The sequence below is a fragment of the Garra rufa genome, chromosome 10 (genome assembly GCF_049309525.1).
Source record: "Garra rufa chromosome 10, GarRuf1.0, whole genome shotgun sequence".
Lineage (NCBI taxonomy): Eukaryota > Metazoa > Chordata > Actinopteri > Cypriniformes > Cyprinidae > Garra > Garra rufa.
Genome location: NC_133370.1, coordinates 43,757,185 through 43,783,175, shown reverse-complemented (window position 1 = coordinate 43,783,175; position 25,991 = coordinate 43,757,185). Strand labels below are relative to the sequence as shown.

General features: G+C 37.1%; 1 protein-coding gene across 1 annotated transcript in view; it reads left to right on the top strand.

Annotated features, from left to right (window-relative positions):
• The first annotated feature begins 3,395 nt into the window (after nt 1-3,395).
• The window catches only part of zbtb41 (zinc finger and BTB domain containing 41), a 39,032-nt gene continuing 16,436 nt past the window's right edge, over nt 3,396-25,991 (top strand). The window contains exons 1-4 of the mRNA XM_073849113.1: nt 3,396-3,539; nt 7,277-8,445; nt 9,780-9,987; nt 24,687-24,756. Of these exons, the coding sequence (XP_073705214.1) occupies nt 7,305-8,445; nt 9,780-9,987; nt 24,687-24,756 (1,419 nt within the window). The 5' untranslated portion in view covers nt 3,396-3,539; nt 7,277-7,304. The remainder of the gene's footprint in view (nt 3,540-7,276; nt 8,446-9,779; nt 9,988-24,686; nt 24,757-25,991) is intronic.

Sequence of the window (25,991 nt, the reverse complement as noted above, 5' to 3'; positions counted from 1 at the left end):
GTGTGTTTAGGATGGACTGGCTTCTCAGTGGGTTCACCCCAATGCTTGGGATTATGGTAATGCACTTACATGTCTAATGAACTGGTGTGAGGCCAGGGACAGGAGCCATGCTAATCTGAGAGAGCTCACGCATCCTCACCGTATGGACCGATCCAGCTCTGAAATTACATAAAACAGATCTGAGTGAAGTTATTAGCAATTCTTAGACAGAACTCAATTATAATCCCCTATTTAGACTTTAATGCTGGTTTTTAAATGTGAAGAACAGTGAAGAATAAAATTAATCAGAGAAAGTACACCAAGAACATTTTAATAAAAAGCCTTATATCTTTCAAATTAGTCTTCAAACTTCTCAGGCACCTTCAGTACATACTGTCAATTATCCATACCTAATTTTGTACAGATATGTAAAAATGATTTTATATATATATATATATATATATATATATATATATATATATATATATATATATATATATATATATATATATAGTTGCAAGCAGTGATTACCGGGTTTCAAGTGCTTTAAGCAAGATTGCATCTAAAGCAATCTAAATCAATGATTAAAAAATTCATTTTTATCAAATACAGGTAATTTATCATAGAAATATGTTTTTTAACGTTTATGACTGTTATAGCGCCAGCTGTGGTCCGATCTCCCTAAAACTTTGCATGCTTGTTTAGAATCACGTATCGCATGTGCTCAGCAGGTTTCATGAAGTTTTGAGTTTTTGATTAGTCTTTATAGGCTTTTACGTATATATTTGGACAGGTCCCTTTTCTAAACGACCCCATTACAGCTTCCCAAAAAGTAAATTTCAACATTTGTTTTGATAATTATTTACCTAGAGAATCCAGAGAATTGTAATGCAGTGGTTTTTCCAGATTGAGTGAAAAACCTAGGACTAGTTCGCAAAAGTAGTTTTTTATTTTATTTTTTCAATCATTTAACGAATGGTTTTGATTGAGAACAGTGGTTCTAGAGGCAAAGCTGTTTGGAATGAGGAGGTCTATCGTATGATATGAATATCATGCGTATGTATGAAAAACTGTGCAATATACAATTGTTTATGCCTTTGAAAAATGCGATATCACCCCCCAGTGGTTGATTCCTTTTAAATTTTTCACAGACCTTTACGGCCGTGAGTTTCATTCCAATCCAACCTCTGTCTAAAAGGCAGTCAAAATTCAATGGCCTATGGCTGCCATGTTTTCTGAATTTTGCAAATGTCCTTATAACCACTCGTGGCACTTTGGGTCAAGAGCGTGCATGCAGATTTCCATGTCGATAGGACAAACGGTTGCATAGTTATGGCCGGTTTTATGTTTTTTTTCCCCTCTTATAGCACCACCAAGTGGCTGAACTCCACGACTTTTTTTCATTTGACCTCAGATTCAGCTCTTACACACACATTGTAAGTTTGGCGAAGATATCTCATTCCATTCAAAAGTTATAGCCATTTTAGTAAAGGTGGCCCTGCCTCTTTTAAATGTCCCTTTGCGACTCAAAGTCAAAAAGTCAACTCTTTTTTTGAGAATTATTGATATTCACTCTCCAGAGTGTCCTCCTGCACTTTGTTTCCGATCAGACGAAAAACCTAGGACTAGTTCACAAAAGTATGTTGTGCAAAACATGCAAAATAAAAACCTTTGCCAGAATGGCGGACAAATCGAGTGTGCGTTTTGTCCGTGAGCCAAGGATTCCAACAGACATTTGAGCCTGCGACGAACAGTTAAGGAGTTATTATTGGAGTTATTATTGATTTCATACTTTTGATTGCCGTTGCGCCCTCTTCAGGCTGACTGGGGCGAGCCTTGGTAACATTGTTAGATGGTGTGAGTACTACCGTCCCTCCAAGTTTCAAGTCTCTACGACTTACGGGTTGGTCTCCACGATCAGTTTTAAGTGGACACTGATGATAATTGGCTACTTGAACCAGTAAAGATACTGATATTTATGCCGCGTTCCAGACAACCCGTAACCCGTGTTTTTCCAACCTTCTACCAGTGAAAGTGCACTGGAACGGCAGTCAAACCCGTGACTTCCCACTCGTGAACAAATACTAGATCGATGTTCTCCCAGTTCCGAGTTCTGACGTAACATAGCCCGCGAAACAACAATGTCAGCCCCAAATGCGTGCGGTGTTTATGCAAGTGGCACACGGTGGAAAAATAGAGCTTAGGACAATATAACATTGCAATCAAATTAATAATAATATAAAAATAACAATAATTCATAAATGTGCCCAGGCAGTTTGGCGTGACTTGCCTGGAACGCTACAAAGTTGTGAGTCGTGGTTTGAAGTCGTGATTTACCAGTTAAAAAACCTGCCTGGAACGCAGCATAACAACACATTTCAAAATGATGTACAGAAAATTCATCCAATCTTGAAAAAAAATAATTTGGCATGACCCGAGGATTTTATAGACACCAAGTTCATAAACTTCTGACAATCATTTTACAAGTTATGAGCAAACATAGCCATTTTTTTAAATTCATGACCTATAGCTGCGTCCTATCACCAAATTTGGCAGATACCTTCAGATCATAGAGCTAATGAAGCTTACCAAGTCTCATTTCAATAGATTGAAGTGTTACTGAGATACAGCTGGCTCAGTTGGTTCAGTCTAATTGTCATCTGAGCCAAATTTGGTGCAAATTAGATCAAATTTGAGAGAAGTAGCAAAGCTAAATACAGTACATTTCAAAATGGCGGCTACTGTAATGGGCAGAGTCTTATTTGAATGTGATTAGCATAAGAACAGTAATCAGATTAATTTTTAGGACAAAGGGTTCAAAAGTTCTAACTGAAAGAAAAGTGAATTTTTATAACTGGTGGTCTAGAGCTATAAAGTCGGTCCTAGAGACCAAAGTTGGTCAGATACAGTTCAGGACCACCACAGTAAGTGCACATATTCATAATTTTCCTGCAAAGGATTCAAAGTGGGATATTATTGGAATTGCGCAATAAAAATAAACCGTTTACAGGCTCAGTGTTGAATATTCTCATTGTTGTTCGCTTGTAGGTGACAGTAAGTGAAAATACCTTTACATGGGCTGCTACAAATGCAACAAAGATCCCGTGTGTGGAAAAAAATATCACCATACACAAGAGTGAAACTGAATCATACTTGAACGGGACATTTCGGCAGGGGAAAGTTGCGTTTACGCACACCAACTACATTACCCACAATGCTGTGCTTCGTCTGGACGACGTCATGGTACGTTTATTGTTGTTATTGTTGCTGTTGTTATTTATAAATTAAAACATATACACAATTAACTTTCACAAAATTTCAGGTTGCATAAACGTTATTTACGGAGGATGAATAAGCTATATATTTTAACCTATGAAACAGGAAGACGTTTCGCTTTCAGCCAATGACTAAACAGCTTGTTGAGACGTCGGGATTCTGGACGATGGAAAAAGGACACAATGCGTTTTATAATCCGGAAAAAGGTGTATTTTGTTATTTGTATACAAAGGCAAAATAAGTGAGCTGTTCAGAACACCACCGCACGTTTAATCTCTTCAAAGGTAAGACTGGAACTGGAATTTAATTCAGTGTTTGCAGTTTGCCACGGGCCATTTTGTGGTCGTTTGTCAACGCACTCCTGTTCTGGAGGGGCCCTGTGGGCGCATGACATAATGGGGGGCCGTAAGGGGTAGTTCACTTAAGATTTGCATTGTCCTCATTCGCAAGAAGCTAGATTTTGGAATCGGGAGAACAGTGTAATGCATGCGGATCAAGTGGTAATGTGTTTGTTTCGCTGTGCCGTTCTCTTCAAATCAAAAACAGCAAACAAAACGTTATCATGTTTGGAACTGTCAATTCTTCTTTCTGTCCGAAGTTACTGCTCTATGCCACTAAGTCAACACACAAGTTCATGCCAAAATTATTATGATTTAACAAATGTCAGCAATGGTGAATACATAACAAACGTTAATCATTTAAAATTAGTTAAAGCCATTTTATTGTTTCATTTAGTTTTTTGCTTTTAAAAAGCCATAGAGTCCACTAGGATGTAACTTTACAGTGCCTTGCGAAATTATTCATACCCCTTCATTTTTTTTCATGTTTTGTTATGTTGCAAAACAAAAACAGAATTGTCACAACTTCATGTATTAAAATAAAAAAAACTGAAATAAGTACATTGCGTAAGTATTCATACCCTTAGCCCAGTACTTAGCAGAAGCACCTTTACAGCCTCAAGTCTTTTGATGCATCAAGATTTGCACATCAACATTTTGCAATTATCTGGCATTACATCTTCACCTCTCAAGCTCTGTCAGCTTGGATGGGGTCTTTTCAGGTTTCTCCATAAATGTTTGTTTGGGTTCAAGCCCAGGCTGTGGCTGAGCCGCTCAAGGACATTCACTCTTGCTATGTGCCTAGGGTCATTGTCCTGTTGGAAGGTGAACCGTCTGCCCAGTCTGAGGTTCTGAATGCTCTAGACTGGGTTTTCAATAAGGCTATCTCAGATGCATTGAGCTTTTTCTTCTACTCTGACGAGTCCCTCAGTCCCTGCCTCTGAAAAACACCCTGCGTGAAGCTGCTATCAACATATATTTGAGATGGTACTCTGCAGGTGATGCACTGCAAAAAATGCTTTTCTTACTTAGATTTTTTGTCTTGTTTCCAGCCAAAATATCTAAAAATTCTTGAATCAGGAAGGATTTTCTAGACAAGTAAAAATTTGTGTCTTGTTTTTAGTAAAAACAAGTCAAAATTAGGTTTTGCTTAAAACAAGCAAAATAATCTGCTAATGGGGTAAGAAAAATAATCTAGTTGTCTGCTTGAAATAAGATTTTTTTTCTTACCCCATTGGCGGATTATTTTGCTTGTTTTAAGCAAAAATTCACTTCATTTTGACTTGTTTTTACTAAAAACAAGATAATAATTTTTACTTGTCTAGAAAATCCTTCCTGATTCAAGATTTTTTAGATATTTTGGCTGGAAACAAGACAAAAAATCTACGTAAGAAAAGCATTTTTTGCAGTGTGAACAGTGCCTGGTTTCCTTCAAACACGATGCATGGAATTGAGGTTCATCAGACCACAGATTCTTGTTTCTCACAGTCTGAGGGTCCTTTGGGTGCTGCTTTTTTTTTTTTTTTTGGCAAATTCAAGTCTGTTTTCATGTGTCTTCGCTGAGGAGAGGATTGAGTCATGCCACACCACCATAAAGCCCAGACTGGTGGAATGTTGCATTGATGTTTGTCCTTCTGTAAGATTTTCCCATCTACACATAGCTCTAGGAAGAGTCCTAGTTGTTCCAAACTTCTTCCATTATGGATAATGGAGGCTACATGCTTCTGTGAACCTTCAATGCAGCAGAATTTTTTCTCAACTCTTTCCCAGATGTGTGGCTTGATGCAATCCTGTCACTGAGCTCTACACTGCAAAAAATGCTTTTCTAGCTTAGAAGCTTTTAAATCAAGAAGGATTTTCTAGATGAGTAAAAATTATTGTCTTGTTTTCAGAAAAAAAGTCAAAATTAAGTGCATTTTTGCTTGAAACAAGCAAAATAGTCTGCCAATGGGGTAAGCAAAATAATCTTGTTTTCTGTTTAAAAATAAGATTTTTTTTTTTGCTTACCCCATTGGCAGATTATTTTGCTTATTCTAAGCAAAACAAAAACGCTGAATTTTGACTTGTTTTTTTTCTGAAAATAGTTTTTACTTGTCTAGAAAATACATTTTTAGATATTTTGGCTGGAAACAAGACAAAAAATCTAAGCTAGAAATGCATTTTTTGCAGTGTAGAGGTAGTTTGATTTTTACCACAGGCCTTGTTTTTTCTTCTGTTATGCATTTTCAGCAGTTTTATTAATATTTTATTAAGGTGTGTGTGCCTTTCCAAATCATACCCATTCAACTAAATTTGCCACAGGTTAACTTCACTCAAAGTGTAATAACATCTACAAGCACTATGAATGCTCCTGAGCTAAATTTCAACTGTCCCAGATAAGGGTATGAATACTTATGCAGTGGAATAATTTAGGTTTTTAATTTGTAATAATAATTAAAAAAAAGATGTTAAAGATGTTTTTTTTTTTTTTGCTTTTCCATTATGGTGTATGGAGTGTAGATTGATGTGGAAAAAAGGATTTTAAAAGGCAGCAACATAAAACGTGAAAAAAATTAACGGGTATGAATACTTTCGCAAGGCACTGTACTCAACACAAATGTGACATTTTGTATTTACACTTTATTTTAGCAAATTTTTGATGTTATATTTACGTTATAATGCATGTTAAGGTTAAAAAAAAGTGTAATTTATCTTGATTGAATAAATAGGTACATTTATAAAAAAAAAAATATATATATATATATTCGGTTTCACAGTAGTGTCCCTGCTATTTGTCAGCGGCATCAGCTATATAGGAAAAAACAAGATGATATTAGAGTTATCCTTCATGCTGAAGGCCTGAAGGTGTTTGGGATCATTTTTAGATAATTTACCTCATTTTAAAAAGTTGTATTCATAGTAAAACCACAAAAAACTAAATGTCAATGAAATTAACACATGTCAACTGTCAACCTCATTAGATTTTCTTAGATAGATGGAGACAATAGTGAGCATGAAACCATCATGTATTCTCAATGTGTTCTTCTTAAAGCAGTTGAATTACTAGATTTATCAATATTTGTGACCCTGCACCACAAAACCAGTCATAAGATTTATACAATCGCCTGAAAGCGGTAACATAAATAAGCTTTCCATTGATGTATGGTTTGTTAGGATTGGACAATATTTGGCTGAGAATACAACTAAAATCTGGAATCTGAGTGTGCAAAACAAATCTAAATATTTAATGAAGATATCCAAATGAAGTATTTAGCAATGCATATTACTAATCGAACATTACGTTTTGATATATTTATGGTAGGAAATGTATAAAATATATTCATGGAACATGAGCTTTTTTTAATATCCTAATGATTTTTGGCATAACATCGATAATTTTGACCCACGCAATATATTTTTGGCTATTGCTACAAATATACCTGTGCTGCTTAAGACTGGTTTTGTGGTCCAGGGTCACATTTATAGAAACTAACATAATGATTGTTAAAAATGAAAATATTTTGAAATGGAAGACATAAAGATAAAAGCAGCAGAAGCATGCGCTCCGATGTAATACATTAACTATGAACATGTTGGACAGATTAATGCAAAAAAAGTTCTAGTTTTCTTCAGTTTTGCTTCATTACTAAATGGTCAGTATAATAGTCCTATAATGTTATGTCACTTTTTGTTTTGTTTTTCAGTGATTTTTTTGTGTTAGCAACCCTAAACATGAAGAAAAAAGTAAGTGCACCTCAGCAGACCTCAAAAGTGAAGGATATCAGCAGCAAAGAAACACAGAGGACAGCAACATCTGATGTTAGGAGCGAGGTTGACGTGGTCATTAAAGACTCAGAAAAGAGGCATCTGAGAATATTCCAAACTGATGGGTGTTTCTTAAAGTTCTTGAATGAAGATCGGCAGAAGATGCCATCATTCTGTGACACAACTGTCACGGTCTGTGGAAAGACGTATCGTGCACACAAGGTGGTTTTGGCTTTTGGCAGTGGGTATTTTCATGCCAAATTCAGCGAAAACCCTGAGCTGCACCACGTTACCATTGATAACATAGAGAGCTCCACATTTGGACATTTGATCAACTTCCTGTACACGTCTGAATTTGACGTTTCAGAAAGCCAGATTCCTGCTTTGGCCGATGCTGCCTGTCTGCTAGACATGATGGAAGCTGTCAATCTTTTAGCGAAGTGGGCAACACCAGCTCAAGCTGATGAAGAAAGTGATGTTCAGCAGGTTCAACCGGAGACTCCCGATGTCCAGACGCAAGCAGGAGCTCAATGCTCATTTTGCAATCGTACTTTCTGCTATAAGAAGTCTTTGGAGAATCACCTGGCTAAAACGCACAGCGCTGGTTGCCAAGTTGAGGAGGAGCAAAGCATGGCAAGCACATCTGCGGTCACTACCCGCAGATCTGCCCGTCAGAGAAGGACCCCTGCTAAATTTGATACCCAGGAGAGTGAAAACGTCCATGTCCTGTCTGGAAAACCTGGCCAAAGAACTCCAAAGGACGATGCTGCTGCTTTTGAGGAGGAGGAAGAGGATGACGAAAGTGAGGAAGAGCAACATAATGAGCAGGAAGAGCAAACTAGCAAGGAGGTGCGAGAAGAAACGGCCGTTGCGGCAGAGGTCGAGGATGTAGAATGTGAAGATGCTGAGAAGCAAGAAGAGGCTGTAGAGCAAGCTGAAGCCCAGAAGGAGGCCGAACCGACATTTAGTCGCGCCGTTGTGGAGAACAGCCAAGCCACAGAGGTCACCGGACATGTGTTTCCAGAAGGACTGGCGCCCATTGTGATCCAGAGCACTAACAAAAAGACTTTGAAGTGTCCCAAATGTGACAAGACCTTTGATCGCATAGGTGAGAAGTAGAATGTAAAGGAAGTCAAATGTTTTTTATGCTTAGTGATATATAATATTATATTAAAGTAATATTTTCAATAATAATAATTTAAATAATAATATTAAAAGAAATATTATTGCAGTTTGAAATAACTGTTTTCTATTTTAAAATGTAATTTATTCCTGTGATCAAAGCTGAATTTTCAGCATTATTACTTTAGTCTTCAGTGTCACATGATCCTTCAGAAATCATTCTAATATGCTGATTTGCTGCTCAGAAAGCATTTCTTATTCATGTTAAAACTGATATTTTTGTGGAAACCATTATATATACACTACCAGTCAAAAGTTTTTGAATAGTAAGATTTTTAATGTTTGTTTTAAAGAATTCTCTTTTGCTCACCAAGCCTGCATGTATTTGATCCAAAGTACAGCAAAAGCAGTAATATTGTACAATATGTTTAAAATATCTGTTTTCTATTTTAATATGTTTTAAAATGTAATTTATTCCTGTGATCAAAGCTAAATTTAATTATTATTTTTTATTAATTAAAATTATTCTAATATGCTGATTTGCTGTTCAAGAAACATTTTTTTTTATTATTATCATCAATATTTAGAATAGGTTTGTAAGTATTTTTCAGGATTCTGTGTTGAATAGGAAGATCCAAAAATCAGCATTTAAATGTAATGAAAAAAATTAATACTTTAATTTAGCAAGAATTTAGCAATGATGCTTTAAATTGATCAGAAGTGATGATAAAGACATTTATAATGTTACAAAAGGTTTCTATTTCAGATAAATGCTGTTCTTCTGTACTTTCTATTCATCTGAGAAACCCGAAAAAAATTCTACTCAGCTGTTTCAACATAATAATAATAATAATAATAATAATAATAATAATAATAATAATAAAGGTTTTTTTGAGCAGCAATAAATTACATTTTAAACATTTTATCTGTTGTGCTGTTGATTCTTTCGATCAAATAAATGCAGGCTTGGTGAGCAGAAGAGACTTATTTGAAAAACATTAAAACGCTTACTGATCCCAAACTTTTGAATATACATATTAAGAGCATGTTTTTAATTCCTGTATTAAAATTCATTTTTAGTGCAGTATAGTCAAAAATGTCACAGTTTTACAACTGTCCTGATATCATAAGTAAGCAAAAACCCAATAAATAATTTCACTGTTTAAGAAAACCTTATTAAGCAGTTTGTCATCTATTATTATTATTTCTTGCATCAAAATAAAATGAGTGCAGTTTTTTGTTGTTGCTGTAATGTCATACATTAGGGTTTGTACAGTTACAGTTACAGAGTCATTGATTTGCTTTTTCCTCTTTTCGTAGGTAAATATGAGAGTCACACTAGAGTACACACAGGAGAAAAACCGTTCCAGTGTGACATCTGTTTCCAATGCTACTCCACCAAATCAAACCTCACTGTGCACAAGAAGAAGCATGATAGTGATTCGCCTGTCCAGAGGAAAGAGCACAAGTGTCCCTTCTGTAACAAGCTTCATGCCAGCAAGAAGACTCTCAGCAGACATGTCAAGAGGTGAGTGGAGATCCCTGTCGGTGAGCTTCATAAAACATGTCCAGAACACACAGAACGAAAGAATCAAAAGAAAAAGAAAAAAATTAGAATGTGTATTTAGAAAATCAAGTTTTATGACTACTAAAACTTGCTTTTATATTGCAATTAGGGCTGTGCGATTAATTGAAATCGTATCGAAATCACGATGTGAACATGCACGGTTTCTAAATCGCCTTACAGCACGATTTTTGGCACGCACTCGACTGATTCTTTTCCCGCAGCATGCTGTTTGAGCCGATCACAACACAGCGCGCCTAAACAGAGAGCAAGAACATGCCAACGTTCATGCTTGAAACCTGAAATGGTCATGCAGGTTTTCTTAGCAGAAAGCAGCTAGACTCTGCCAGTGTTCTAATTGTTTTTATGTGGGACACTGTGGTCTGGGTTGTTGTTTTTTCAAACGCACGCACATACGCACACACATACTTACTTTTTGCCATAGATTTATTCTAAAGACATTTTGTTCTACCTTTACTAGGCAGGGCTCTAAATTGCGACCGTTTTGGTCGCATATGCTCCCAAAAATTTAATCTGCACGACCTCAAATTATATTTGGGAGCATTTGTGCGAGTGCGAGAAACTGTTGTGGTCCGACTTGGTTTCATTTCTTTACCAAACTTTCGCTAGCCTAACTACTGCACAGACTGCTGTGAGCTGATACAGTGACAGGTTCGCCATTCTCTCTTTCAATTGTGAAAAATAAAAGCTCTCCACAAACTGCTTTTGTAGAAATATAATATATTTCGTGCTATAGGGTACATTCTGTCAGATACAATTCTGGCGCCTCCGTGTCCATATACGTTACTGTACAACGCGGCATTCATTCACATCAGATGATAACTCAGCGGCAGAGTTCCACTCACACAGAGGCGTATTTTCCACTAGGGACATGCTTTGCAAAATCCTGTTTGTGTCCTCTCATATTTCAAATGGTTTTGTTAAAATAATCTCTTTTATTGTAGAATGCACGCTCAGCGCCGTTGAGACTCTCGCACGATCGGTAAAACGAAACCAAAAGTAAAACGCGGGCACGCATTCAAAAGCAATTTTAATATCCCGTGTTTAGAGAGCGACACTTTGAATATTGAAAGAGTAGCCTACTTTGATCACGTGCTTCTGCTGTCAAAATCAGCCATGAAGAATCAAGATCAGTGCATTACTAAAAAGAAATTGGGTGCGCCTACATTTTTTTTGGTGCTCCTACCTTTTTTTCACCTGCTAGGTGATTTTTTTTTTCCCGCCTTCTGTTTTAGAGACATGTTACAGGTCTTTGATACAGATATAATTTTTTTCCTTTAAAAAAAATGTTTTAGATTCACACTGTAAAACATGTCTGTGTCAAAATTGTGATTAAAATCGAAATCACAATACTGTTTAAGAAAATCGTGATAGGTTTCTTTTGTCCATATCACACAGCCCTAATTGCAACACTAATTTCATAGGCTAGTTTCTCAATAGCATGATGCAATAAATGTATGCTTACATTTATGTAAGTATATGGAAAACTTAAACTTTGTAAGTAAGCCACATATTTTGGTATCCACCAGGGATATAACGGTATTATCAATATCGTTGATATAAAGTCTCATTATCATGGACACATGATGATATGGAACAATAGGTTTTCCAGTACAAATTTTAAACTTCCTATGCTAACATAAAAGTTCTTTAAAGGTGTGTTTTGGGCCATTATGCTTTGGCATAGTATCTGTCACACAAATGAAATGCACAAATGAAAGCACAATATGGCTTAATTCTTTTCATCAAGTACACTTCCTTCAGGCGATCAGCTAATGCTCCGGTGTTTGCTGCGCCTCAGAACGGCTCAGTTCACAGTAATTGCAGTGAACTCATTTATTGCATGTGTTGTGAGTTTAGCGCAAGTTTAGGAATGCAACAGTCACCAGTTATGCTTTATTTTCATGGCAGATGACTACAGCATTTCTCTTGATTTGTAGTGAAATGCGTTTTTGTAAGCCTGTTTTCACTGCAGCTGGAGTTTTCTGTCAAAATAAAAGCTCTCATTTATATATAAAATTGTTGTTGTTGTTGTTGTTGTTATTATTATTACTATATTCTAGGGATGTAACAATATCAAAAACCACGATACGATATTTATTGTGGAAAAAATAAAAATGTTGTGCCTTTATGAGTTTAAATAATCTAATGCACTTTGAGAGTTCAAACTTAACTCCAACCCATGTTTGTAACTAAGAAAAAAAGTCAGTGAATTGACTTGTACCTGATCAGTCTAAAGTACATTCACACTGGTGTTTTAGGATGCCAAACAAATTAGAATATAAAAACAATGACAGTAATAACCATATACTGCAAAACAATTGCACTGTAAAATAAATTAAAATGAATATTTCATAGGTACATTATTTTTAGACTACTGTAGAGAAATTACTTACTACTTTCCTAATTCCTACCCTTGAAAGAGATTTTGAATTTGGACTGCAGTAATCTTAACCATTTAAACCTCTCACTGTCAGCAATTCATACTGCTCTTTTAAGCTTTCATTTTGACGGAAACAGCTGTGGAGCATTTATTTTGACGGAAATCTCCAGCTTTAGTAAAAACAGGCTTGTAAAAATCTCACTGCAAATCTAGTGAAATTCTGTAATTATCGGCTGCAAACATAAAGCCTAACTGGTGCCTGTTGCATTCCCAAACACACACTAAACTCACAGCACATGCAATAAACCAGTTCACTGCATTCATTCACTGTGAACTGAGCCGTTCTGAGGTGTGGAAAATAGGGATGCTCATATTGACCGTTTAACCGTTAAACTGACAGTAAGAATTTTAACCGATTATTACTATCAGTTAAATGGTTTAAAAGGGTTTTTTTCTATTCTTTTTTTTTTTTTTTTTTTACGTTTGCTGCATGGTGAAAGAAATAATTCTATTTGTAAGTTATCTGTTTACTCACGCGTGCGTGTCGACACGTGCAGTGTGGCTGTACAGAGTCATATTTCGCTTCACCTTTACCTAGTAAACAGATGTAGTATATGCAGCTCAATGGCAAGTGGCGTTATTGGGTTATCAGAGAGTGAATCCGTGAGTGAATGTATTCAAATTCTGAATGAATTATAGTCTAGAAAGTGCGCAATAGGCGCTCCCGTTACAATCACTGGAAAGCTATCACTCATCCTAGAGTTCATCGCAATCTCATAAAGTTATTAAAAAGTAATAAAATAACCTTTACACTGCACAATTAATCTCTTATTTATATAATGCCAACACTTTCTTTGTTTTAATAAGAGAGTTCGCGAAAGTGTAGAAATCAGCAAAACTGAAACCGGCACTTTGGTTGGTGAGTGGATTGTAACATAGCCTCCTCTGATTGGCCACAGTGATAATCAACATACATGTCTGTGATTGGCTATTGCTGAACGCTGTAAAACACGCGCTTCTCCACACGCACATGACAGTGGATGGAAGTCCCGAACCGCAAATTGAAAGGGTTTTTGTGATGGTGTTTTTTCGCGGATCTAAGAGTTAACCCTCAAAGACCGAGACAGCCGCCGGCGGCTAAAAATAACTATTGGTCTTAAATGTTTAATAACTTTTGAACCGCTAATCCAATTTGAATGCTTTAAAAAGTCTCGTAAAGTACAGAGTCTGCTCTTTTCAGTGATATCGCATTTGTCTCATTTGGATATTCAGAGGCTCCGTAGTAAGCGTGATTACGTCATCACATTTCCTCAGCACTGATTCGTCAGATGAAATCAACACGTTTTGGTCCTCTGAGCCAAACAGGAACGATTGTTGATGCTTAGTCCCACCCCTGTGCCCCGATTGGTTCAAACTGTCATCTATTCAACCAATAAACATAGGTTTTGGTCTTTTGAACCACCGATTAGTATGTTTCTTTGCAGATCTGAACAGACGCAAAGTGAAAGCAAAGTGCGTCTTGCGTGCATGAAAACAAACGCAAAATAACACATTTGCATGACAGCATTCTTTGAAAATGTACAGAAATACTCACGACAGAGCCCTTTGACATAAAACAAACCAAAAACAAGGATGAAACAACAGTAGATATCGGATAAAGCACTGGAATGTGGGTTTTCGGTCACTAGGCGATGTCCCGGTAAAATAGATTCCGACGCAGACTACAGCCAGCAGATCCATCTATTTGGTTGTTATATTATGTAACTAATTATTATATAGTTTTTAAAGATTATTTGTACTATTTTTTCGGTTGCACTCTGTATATTTCTCTCTCATTTTGTGTGTAGTTTGTGAATAATTTGGATTGTTTATTTATTTTTTTGTTGCACAAGACAGTTTGTGCATTTTTTCTTGTGCTACTTTCTACACTATTTGTGTTTATTGTTCATCTTTTGGATTAAGAATATATTTATGAAATAGTAAATTATTTTTTACTGTGTTTTGCTATTATTTAACACTGTTTCTGCAATGACTTTACTCCTGAAACGTTTTTGGACAGATCTATATTGTCAATAAACGAAATGGGCCAGTTTTTCACTGAAAAGCACCTAAATAATATTGTAATAATTGGCTATAACTTGCTTGGGGAATGTTATATATAGACAAAATTTTATTTGGAAGTGTAAAACACCTAAATACAAATTTTTAAAGAAAAAAATCTAAACTTCAGGAGTTTTTGTTTGAGTACACAGTAAAAAACACCCAATTGTTGGTAGCGTTTTTTCCTAAAATTCTGGAAATTCACTAATTTTTAGAGAAAACAAAAGGAAATTTGTAATTTTAAATTAGCTAGACATAAAGTTCAAGTTCTTATGTTTATAATGATATATGACAATTGATGCTGACTGCTAGAATAGGTCTGAAAAAACAAAGAAATATACAGGTGCCTCAGGTGCCCCAAAAATGTTCTAGGTCTTTAAGGGTTAACAGGCAGCGGTCCTGCCTATCCGTACAGCATGTGGACATGTTAAAAACTAGGCACACTGAGGTATTGGCTGGCCTGCTATATATTTTTTATGTCCGAAGAGAAGAATAAGACCGGTACAGTTCTTCAAAGCGCTTAAAAGGATTCAGTGTGTTTTAGTTTTGTCATCTTAATTAGGTAGTTATTTAATTTATACATATTTAGTGTAGGCCTATTTATATTATTCTTTTTTTTTCATTCAGATTTTCTCTGTTCTCAGAACCGCTGCTGATGCGTGATAATTTAAGTATATGTCAATACAGTTTTTGTTGTTGCTCTGTATGCTGCTGTTTGCACGTTAAAATAAAACATTTGCTTGTATTTTTAATGTATCATCACAGATACTCGTGCATTCCATTTTTATTTTAAACTAATTTATTATTCTAATTTTATCAGTTAACGGTTAATGTTCGGATAACGAGCAGCGGTTGTCGGTCAGGAAAATTAACCGAAATGAGCATCCCTAGTGTGTGTGTGTGTGTGTGTGTGTGTGTGTGTGTTAAAAAGTTAGAACTGAGCAGAGGGTTTTCCTTTAAATTCAGCTTTAATTTAAAGTTTGTTTGTTTGTTTGAGGTTTTTTATAACATGCAGTAGAAGAATAAGGCAAAACAAATGTTTTGGTTATTAAAAAAAGGTTTAAAAAATGAAATGAGGAAATGTCAGGCATAGGAGGGCCTTGCAAAATTGACCCGAGAAGGAGGTGGGCCCCGGCGTAAAAAAGGTTGAGAACCCCTGGTCTAAAACACAACTTTGAAGACCTTTTATGTTAAAATAAGAAGTTTAAATATATTTTAAAAACTACACTTTTTGCCAGGAAGACCTATCGTTTCATATCATCTTGTGACCACGATAATAATGAGACAGTTTTGCTATTGCTATATCACGATATTGATAATATCGTTACATCCCTACTATATTCTAATTTGTTTGGCTTCCGAAAACACCACTGTGAATGCAATAATAAGAGGGTTGAGTCTCTTTTAAAGTTCAGGTTCAAGTCAATTCACTGACTGACTTAAGTTTTCTTAGTTAAGATCATCAGTTGGAGCTCTTAATTTTGAACTCTCAAAGTGCTTTAGAAAGAGTAATTTAACTTTAAAATGTACAGTCGTGGCCAAAAGTTTTGAGAATGTCACAAATATTAGTTTTCACAAAGTTTGCTGCTAAACTGCTTTTAGATCTTTGTTTCAGTTGTTTCTGTGATGTACTGAAATATAATTACAAGCACTTCATACGTTTCAAAGGCTTTTATCGACAATTACATGACATTTATGCAAAGAGTCAGTATTTGCAGTGTTGGCCCTTCTTTTTCAGGACCTCTGCAATTCGACTGGGCATGCTCTCAATCAACTTCTGGGCCAAATCCTGACTGATAGCAACCCATTCTTTCATAATCACTTCTTGGAGTTTGTCAGAATTAGTGGGTTTTTGTTTGTTCACCCGCTTCTTGAGGATTGACCACAAGTTCTCAATGGGATTAAGATCTGGGGAGTTTCCAGGCCATGGACCCAAAATTTCAACGTTTGGTCCCCGAGCCACTTAGTTATCACTTTTGCCTTATGGCACGGTGCTCCATCGTGTTGGAAAATGCACTGTTCTTCACCAAAGTGTTGTTGGATTGTTGGAAGAAGTTGCTGTTGGAGGGGGTTTTGGTACCATTCTTTATTCATGGCTGTGTTTTTGGGCAAAATTGTGAGTGAGCCCACTCCCTTGGATGAGAAGCAACCCCACACATGAATGGTCTCAGGATGCTTTACTGTCGGCATGACACAGGACTGATGGTAGCACTCACCTTTTCTTCTCCGGACAAGCCTTTTTCCAGATGCCCCAATCAATCGGAAAGAGGCTTCATCTGAGAATATGACTTTGCCCCAGTCCTCAGCAGTCCATTCGCCATACTTTTTGCAGAAGATCAATCTGTCCCTGATGTTTTTTTTGGAGAGAAGTGGCTTCTTTGCTGCCCTTCTTGACACCAGGCCATCTTCCAAAAGTCTTGGCCTCACTGTGCGTGCAGATGCGCTCACACCTGCCTGCTGCCATTCCTGAGCAAGCTCTGCACTGGTGGCACTCCGATCCCGCAGCTGAATCCTCTTTAGGAGACCATCCTGGCGCTTGCTGGACTTTCTTGGACGCCCTGAAGCCTTCTTAACAGTGCAGTGGAAAGTTTATTTCGGGATTAAGTTAATTTTCATGGCAAAGAAGGACTATGCAATTCATCTGATCACTCTTCATAACATTCTGGAGTATATGCAAATTGCTATTATAAAAACGTAAGCAGCAACTTTTCCAATTTCCAATATTTATGTAATTCTCAAAAGTTATGGCCACGATTGTACAAAACGTTTTCATTTGTCTTTCTTTTTATATCGCAATAAATATTGTATTGTGGACTTTGTATTGAGATTATCGTATCATGAGTTTTCAGTATCATTACATCGCTGGTATCCACATATGTATTCAGTTTGCAGCCCAACAAAACAAAAAATCTAAATAATTTATTAAACTTTTGATAGCACCACAGAGAAATCCTAGAATGGCCTGGATAATATTATTGGCACCTTTCAAAAGTAGTTACAAATATTTCCATTTCAAGCAAGTGATTCTTGTGTACTTTGATTGAACTCTCCTGTTTCATTTCCAATCACATATTAAGCCAGTTTGAATAGAGAAAATGACTCATTCTCCTGTTTTGTGTCATTGTGTATGTACTTCAGTAAGCATCGATAAAAGAAAGAACACCAAAGAATTATCTAAAAAGGTCAGACACAATATTATAGCCAGGCTTGGACAATCTCAAGGCTGCAAGCACATCTCCAGAGAACTTAGTGTTCCTGTTTCCACCAAACATAATGTTATCAACAAGTTTAAGGCCCATGATAGTGTGGCCATGACACTCACTGTGAGAAATACTGGAAGGGGAGTAATACAAACAGTGAAACGGTTGGAGTTCTGATATCAATAGAGTAGCACACTACTGTCAGCCATTCAGATTTAACCCTTATGTGTTGTTAGGGACGTTTTCGTCCACTGAGGGGTGCTGTTGAGTCTTAATTTGGCCACAACTTTTTCTCTGTTAAAGCAAATGGAATGATTTTTGGTGACTAATCTTATTTTGATACATATTTTGGGAAAATGCTTTGAAATTTTTCAAAAACTCAACAGTACACTGTGGGCAAATTTACTACCCTTTCGTTATGTTTCGTGGCTGAAAACAGCCACTACTTTAAACTGCTGTAAAAATGTATCAGATAAATATTTTTTCAATTTTTTTTGCATAAATCTATTAATCAACCTCAGTCCTGCTCAAAAATACTAAATGTTTAAAAAAAAAATCAGGATTTTAACTCTTTAATTGCCAAATTCCTAAATGATGTCACTGATTTGGGGAAAAAACCCCACAAAATTACTAATTTTAAATATAAAAGGTAATTGTGGCCTGGATTTTTTTTTTACCTTTTTAACAGTCTTGGACATGTGAAAGATTAGTAAGAACATTGGCTTTCATGCATTGTTAGTTTTGGCGCAGCATCCGATTTTCTTTTTTTCTCCCTCATTTATTGTTTTGTGGCTGTTTTTGCCCCATTGACTTCCATTATAACCACATTTTTTGATTGCAAAGCCATGACACCATATAATGCTGAATTCTTGATTGTTTGTGGTTTTCCCTGTTGGGAAGGGGTCAAATTTGTAAATTGTACTGTTGATTATCAGTTGGCCCCATTAACCCTTTAGATAGGCCTTTGCAACAAAAAGCTTAGTTTTACATAGAGTTCTATGGAGTATAACGACATATTATAATGTGCGTGTGTGTATGTGTGTGTGAACGTGTGTGAGTGTGTGAAAGTGAGTGAAAGTGTGTGAAAGTGTGAGAGAGACCTTTGTGCACCTTGATACCCCTGAGAAAATCTAAATAAGCACCTCAGCTCTCAGAACGACATGGAGTAAACAAAAATAAAGAAAGTATATTTATGTATTTGTTTACCATTTAGTTCTGAGAGCTGAGGTGCTTTTTTTGATTTTCTGAGGTGTATCAAGGTGCACAGAGGTCTCTCTCACACTCACAGACACTCACACACACTCTCATACACTCGCACACACTTTCACACACTCACACACGCTCACACACACATACATACACGCACACTATAATATGTCGTTATACTCCATAGAACTCTATGTAAAACTAAGCTTTTTTTTTGCAAAGGCCTATCTAAAGGGTTAATGGGGCCAACTGATAATAAACAGTACAATTTACAAATTTGACCCCTTCCCAACAGGGAAAACCACAAACAATCAAGAATTCAGCATTATATGGTGTCATGGCTTTGCAATCAAAAAATGTGGTTATAATGGAAGTCAATGGGGCAAAAACAGCCACAAACAATAAATGAGGGAGAAAAAATGAAAATCTGATGCTGCGCCAAAACTAACAATGCATGAAAGCCAATGTTCTCACTAATCTTTCACATGTCCAAGACTGTTAAAAAGGTAAAAAAAAATCCAGGCCACAATTACCTTTTATATTGAAAATGAGTAATTTTGTGTTTTTTTTCCCCCAAAATCAGTGACATCATTTAGGAATTTGGCAATTAAAGAGTTAAAATCCTGATTTTTTTTTAAACATTTAGTATTTTTGAGCAGGACTGAGATTGATTAATAGATTTATGCAAAAAAATTTGAAAAAAATATTTATCTGATACATTTTTACAGCAGTTTAAAGTAGTGGCTGTTTTCAGCCACGAAACATAACGAAAGGTTGTAAATTGAAACAATGCACAAGAGGACTAGAAAGAACTGTTGTATATATGAGCAATAGAGTGGGGGAACTATGACGTCACTTTGTAGGCAAAAACCCGGAAGCGAGTTAGCATTTTAGCACTTCCGGTTCCATCACCCCAAAGTCGATGGTTTTTTTTTTATGGGATTTTGGTTAAATCCTTTAAATAAGGTCCGTGGTTAACACAAGCTTGAGATACTTTCACGTTTTATTGTATGACAAAACACACCAGTTACACCTCCCTCATGATTTTTTAAAACTGTTACGTTTCTTAAAAAAGACTGTTGCTAAATGGGACTACAGGGGCTGTCGGAGACATTAAACTTCATCACGCAGAACAGTTTATCAATGTATAGTATTTTCCAATTGTAGTATAATTTGTCGTACAATTAATTGTAGAAAAACCAAACTAGTTCCCCGTATTTTATATTGTTGTTCTACAATGTTGTTTTTGCTTTGCCCTGAAATGCAACCACAAGTTTCAAATGGAAAAAGCTTGTTTATAACTTATGTAACCAGCGGAGACTCTGGGTTTGTACCATAAGGTAAACTTATATTACCATTATTCTATGTAAACACCAAATTTACTGGCTTTACGTTGTCTCGGTAAACTTTACTGATGCATAGTGCTTGAAGCCACGTTAAAATGTTTACGGCCACATGAAGCTGTTAGAAAGCAGAAAGATTGAGGATTTTCTAGAAGAAAGGATAAACTAACATTTTGTGTAACCACCCTAACAAAATGATAGCTGAAATTAGGGCTGCGCGATTAATCGCATGATGTTGTGAGGCGCGTTTAGTCAATGAAGCCGGTACTTTAATTAGAAGTAAATCTCCATCACGTGCATTCAGCTGGAGCGGCAATTAATACACAGAGACGTAAATCACTGACAAGCTACGCCAAATCGAATGCGATTTTGAGCGCGATTTGGCGTAGCTTGTCAGTGATTTACACCTCTGAACACTCCAGCTGAACGCACGTGATGGAGATTTACTACTAATCAAAGTACCGACTTTGACTAAACACGCCTCACAACATCGTGCGATTAATCGTGCAGCCCTAGCTGAAATGTGCAACGTAATTCACTAAAATAAGTTTAATCTTACCATAATCAAAATGCTGTTATTCAAAATTCTGCTGTTATTTAATAATTTCATGCACTATATTTTAATTGAATACTATGGGGAGACTCAATTTTAATTAAAATATTCGTATTAATCAAGGATTTATTGACTTTTAATGGACCTTATTTAGAAATACCGTAAATCCTCTAATATTGGCCTGTATTCCATTAGCGGCCGGGTCTCCAACATTGGCCGGTCTCGCTGTCAGCTGAGGTAAATAATGGCCGGTCTCTAATAGCGGCCGGGGCTATTATTAGAAACGTTTGTCTGGGCAGGCGTCAACATTATGCTTGTGACAGTAACATGCAAGTACCACAGGGGGAGAGTCATGTCAGCTGCAGAGCCAAAGAGGAGACGAAAATTTGACATCAAGTTCAAAGAGAACGTGCTGGAATATGCTGCAGAGCACTCTGGGGAGCAAGCTGCTAAACAATTTAACATTGACCCGAAAAGAATTAGATACTGGAAAAAGCAGAAAATGGATCTAGCCGCAGCAAACAAAGAGAGAGCGAGACTGCCAGGAGGAGGGAGAAAAAAGGTTAGCGAGGAGTTGGACACAAAGCTCTCTGATTGGATCCATTCAATGAGGGACAATTGTAACCGAGTGTCAAGAAAAATGATCCGAAACAAGGCTCTGGAAATATACTCTACAGTGAGTGATAGAGGGGAAAGATTTCTGGCTAGCAGAGGTTGGCTGCAAAAGTTTTTAACCCGAAATGGCTTCGCATTGCGACGTCGCACCACAATGGCTCAGAAGGACCCAGATCTCCTCACAGAGAAACTTGTCTCATTCGTCGACTACGTGAGCAAGACTGTCGTCTCGAAAAGAATTTCAGACAAGGACATAATTGCAATGGATGAGACTGCCGTTTGGTTCCATATGGTGTCTCCCAGCACCGTTGACGTAAGAGGGACGAAGAGTGTTTCGCTCAAAACAGGCCACGAGAAAAGCCATCTCACTGTTGTCCTTGCTGCCAAGGCTGATGGCACTAAACTCAAGCCTTTTGTCGTCTTCCGGGGGGCCATCCGTGAAGTGAAGGCAATGCAGCAAGAGATCTCAAGAGCAGTCATCGCCACATCTGCCAACGGCTGGATGAATGACGACTTGACCACAGCATGGCTCAGATCAGTGGTAGGCAAATTCAGTTTTCGCCCGCGCCTGCTGGTGTGGGATGCCTACCGCTGGCACATCAGCACCTCTACCAAGCAGGAGTTGAGGCCTTACAACATCACAACCGCGGTGATCCCAGGAGGCTGCACTAAGTATGTACAAGCCCCCGATGTCATGTGGAACCAGCCCTTCAAAGCGAGCCTACATGCTTCTTATGAAGAGTGGATGGCTGGGGACGCAGACAAGCAATACACAAGTGGAGGGAACCTAAAAGCACCATCTCGCCGTCTGCTTGTGGACTGGGTTCTCGCTGCTTGGGACAAGCTGGACAAGGACCTGATCATCAAGTCCTTCAAAGTGTGTGGGCAATCTGTGAAACCCGACGGGAGTGAGGACGACCTCATACTGTGCTTCCAAGAGGGACAGGTATGTTGAAATTAGCACTCACGTATCACTTTCTTTCTTTCTTTCTTTCTTTCTTTCTTTCTTTCTTTCTTTCTTTCTTTCTTTCTTTCTTTCTTTCTTTCTTTCTTTCTTTCTTTCTTTCTTTCTTTCTTTCTTTCTTTCTTTCTTTCTTTCTTTCTTTCTCTCTCTCATTAGATGAAGTCCATTCATGAGTGAAACTATATAATGGCTAAACCAAAATGTATCGTTCTTTACAGCCCTGCGCAGCTGGACGACAGGCCCTGACTGCTGCCCGCCTGCGCGAGGATGAGAACAGACGCGCAGCAGAACATGAGGAGGACGAAGAGGAACTGTACAATAATGAACTTGTTGTAGAGGCTGGCGCAAGTGATGAGGAGATTGCAGGGAGAGATGAAGAGGAGGAGGAAACTGATGAGGACGAGGATTAAACACAGGGATTAAAGTTCTCCGTCGCTACGACAGATTTACGTTACCTGCAACAAGTCTATGACGGATTTCCGTCAATTAGAGAAAATGAGGGCAAAAGAAACGTGTGTGTATATATAGACGTATACTTATAAACGTTTATATATATACATTGTCGTTGTTCTGACGGCAAACCAAAAAAATCAGCTCGGTGACATAGTGACGCCGCTGGCATCATTCACAGTTAGTTATTTAGCAGAGAACACAGAGCAGAACTAGAATGTCGGCGCGGGTATTAATACACATTGGAATCCATCATTTGCACGCGCTTTTGAGTCCTGCTTATTTAAAGTGAAAGAGAGATTCATTTGCGCGCTCTCTTATAGATCATTGTCTGTGCGCCCACAAAACGCGAAAAGGATAGTGACAGATTCAAACAGTTGTTAAAGGAGAAGTCCGGTGTGATATTGACCTAAAGTGTATTGAATCATGATACCGAGTGTGAACGTACCTTGCATATCTCATCTCGGTTTGTGTCCTGCAGTCCGAAATCTGGGGTTAGTTAGCCGATGCTAACAACAGGTTGTCAATGAGGGTGAATAGGGCATCGGAGTAGCCATGTAAATAAATCACTGTTTTATGCCATTTACGAGGTACAAAGTAGCTCCACACTTCATTGGTAGACTTCCAAGGGCCCTTAATTTCATTATTAATAAGCTAAATGAAAACAAAAGCACAGCCTCTCTCGTGTTCTGTGATTGATTGCTTCAGACTTGGCGCAGCAAGCCTCATCGCACTGTTAAATACAGACTGAATGGCGGCTCAAAACTTCCAAATGCTGTACGCAAACGACTGTTACATCTCTCGGCTGCATGCACAAAGCAAACCATTGCGCTAATATAAAGGTAAAGACAATTCGTGTAATAACGAACTTGCACGTGCCTAAGGTATAACAGTCGTGTTTATCAGAGTCGTGCATTAGACACGCATAAGTCCGCTATTGATTCACGAAATATGCGTGCTCTCTGGGCTCTAATACTTATGGTATTTTTGCGTGAAATTTCAAAACATTTGCCTAGTTGTCCAAATTATTGTCCTGTGAGTGTTTTATAATGGATGCTCACCCATAGAAGAGGAGTGAGGCTCGGTGTTAATGAGCATCAGGCAATTTTAAAAAGTTAGGATTGAGCAGAGGTTTTCTTAACCTCTTCCTTTCTTAAGATTATAAGGTATATTTAAAGTTGTAATTTAAAGTTTGTTTGAATTTTTTGATTTTGTTTATAACTTGCAGTAGAAGAATAATAAGGCAAAACAAATGTTTTGGTTAATAAAAAAGGTTTAAAAATAAATACTGCAGAAGTACAGCATAAGAGGACATGTCAGGCATAGGGGGCCTTGCAAAATTGACCGGAGAAGGAGGGGGGCCCCGGAGTAAAAAAGGTTGGGAACCCCTGCTCTATTCTATTTCTATTCTTTAAGAAAAACTTCTATATTCTATCTTTTTCTTTTAAAATATTATACAATTGACAAAACAAAACAAAACAAAACAAAAACACTAGCTATACTATATTTTGCCTTATTTGGAAAGTTGTGGAAACACTTTTTTTCTTTTGCTATTGGAACAGATGGGATTGTGAGAAATAATATTTGCTGTAGGCTCCAGGTCACTTTGTTCTGCTTTAGAGATTGCTGGAAATGTCAACATGGTCCATTCTTGTGTTTTGTTTACATCATGTTTCCTATTCCGTTTTTACGTGGGGAAAATGCCTTTTTTGTGAGCTGTTTTTCTGCAGTTTCTAATACACTTTCAGAGCTGTTGTTTTGGTAATGAAATGTTTTGTTACCTTCGCCTCAGTATGTGATCAAAGTGCAACACATTGTCTGCTAACAGGTTTCATCCTGACCACCTCCAGGAGTTTCTCACTCAGAAGAAGAAGAAGACTGAAGGCTGGAAATGTGACGTGAGTTGAGAAAGCCAACCTACTGATCTGCTACTTAAGCTTTTTATTATAATTCTTCTTAGCCAAATTTCTAAAGGCTACTAGAGCTTTCAAGCTAGAACCACCAAACTCAGCCCAGCTCTTCAGACTGACCTCCCTTAGTGTGCTCTATCTTTTCAGACTGATACGATTTATAGATTTCATTAAATTGAAGATTAAAAATCATAAAAATCCCATAGACTTACATTGACGGAATGTTCAAATGAGCCAACACTATTCAAACTCCAACTGTCAAAATTCAAACTCCCAGAATCCCTTGAGAAGCTTCTTTGTACTATTTCTAATCCATTCCAACTTCCATTCTAATATTTCTAAACTATTTAACTATCTAGCCAAACCTAGCAACTACAATCGTGCTAGTAACTTGTAAATCATGCTAGCAACAGGCTAGTAGCTTGCTAATCAGAAACATGCTAGTAACTTGTCAGTCATGCTAATGACATGTAAATAACGTGCTAGAAGCAAGTTAACTTGTTAATCATGTTGGAAACATGGTAGCAACTTGCTAATCAGTTAGAAACATGCTAATGGCATGTGAGTAACTTGCTAATCATGTTAGAAACATGTTAAAAACATACTAATAACTTGCTAATCATGTTAAAAACATGTTAACAACTTGATAATGACATGCTACTAATGCAAGTAAATGTTAATTATGTTAGAAACATGTTAGCAACATGCGAACAACTTGCTAATCATGTTAGAAACATGCTAGCAACTTGCTAATCATGTTAAAAACTTCATAATGACATGCTAGTAACTTGCTAATCATGTTAGAGACATACTAAACATGCTAGAAAATGTTAGCAACATGCGAACAACTTGCTAATCATGTTAGAAACATACTAAACATGCTAGAAAAATGTTAGAAACATGTTAGCAACTTGCTAATGACATGCTACTAATGCAAGTAAATGTTAATTATGCTAGAAACATGTTAGCAACATGCGAACAACTTGTTAATCATGTTAGAAACATGCTAATCATGTTAGAGACATACTAAACATGCTAGAAAATGTTAGCAACATGCGGACAACTTGCTAATCATGTTAGAAACTTGCTAATGAGATGCTAGTAACTTGCTAATCATGTTAGAAACATAATAAACATGCTAGAAAATGTTAGCAACATGCAAACAACTTGCTAATCATGTTAGAAACATGCTAGTAACTTGCTAATCATGTTAGAGACATACT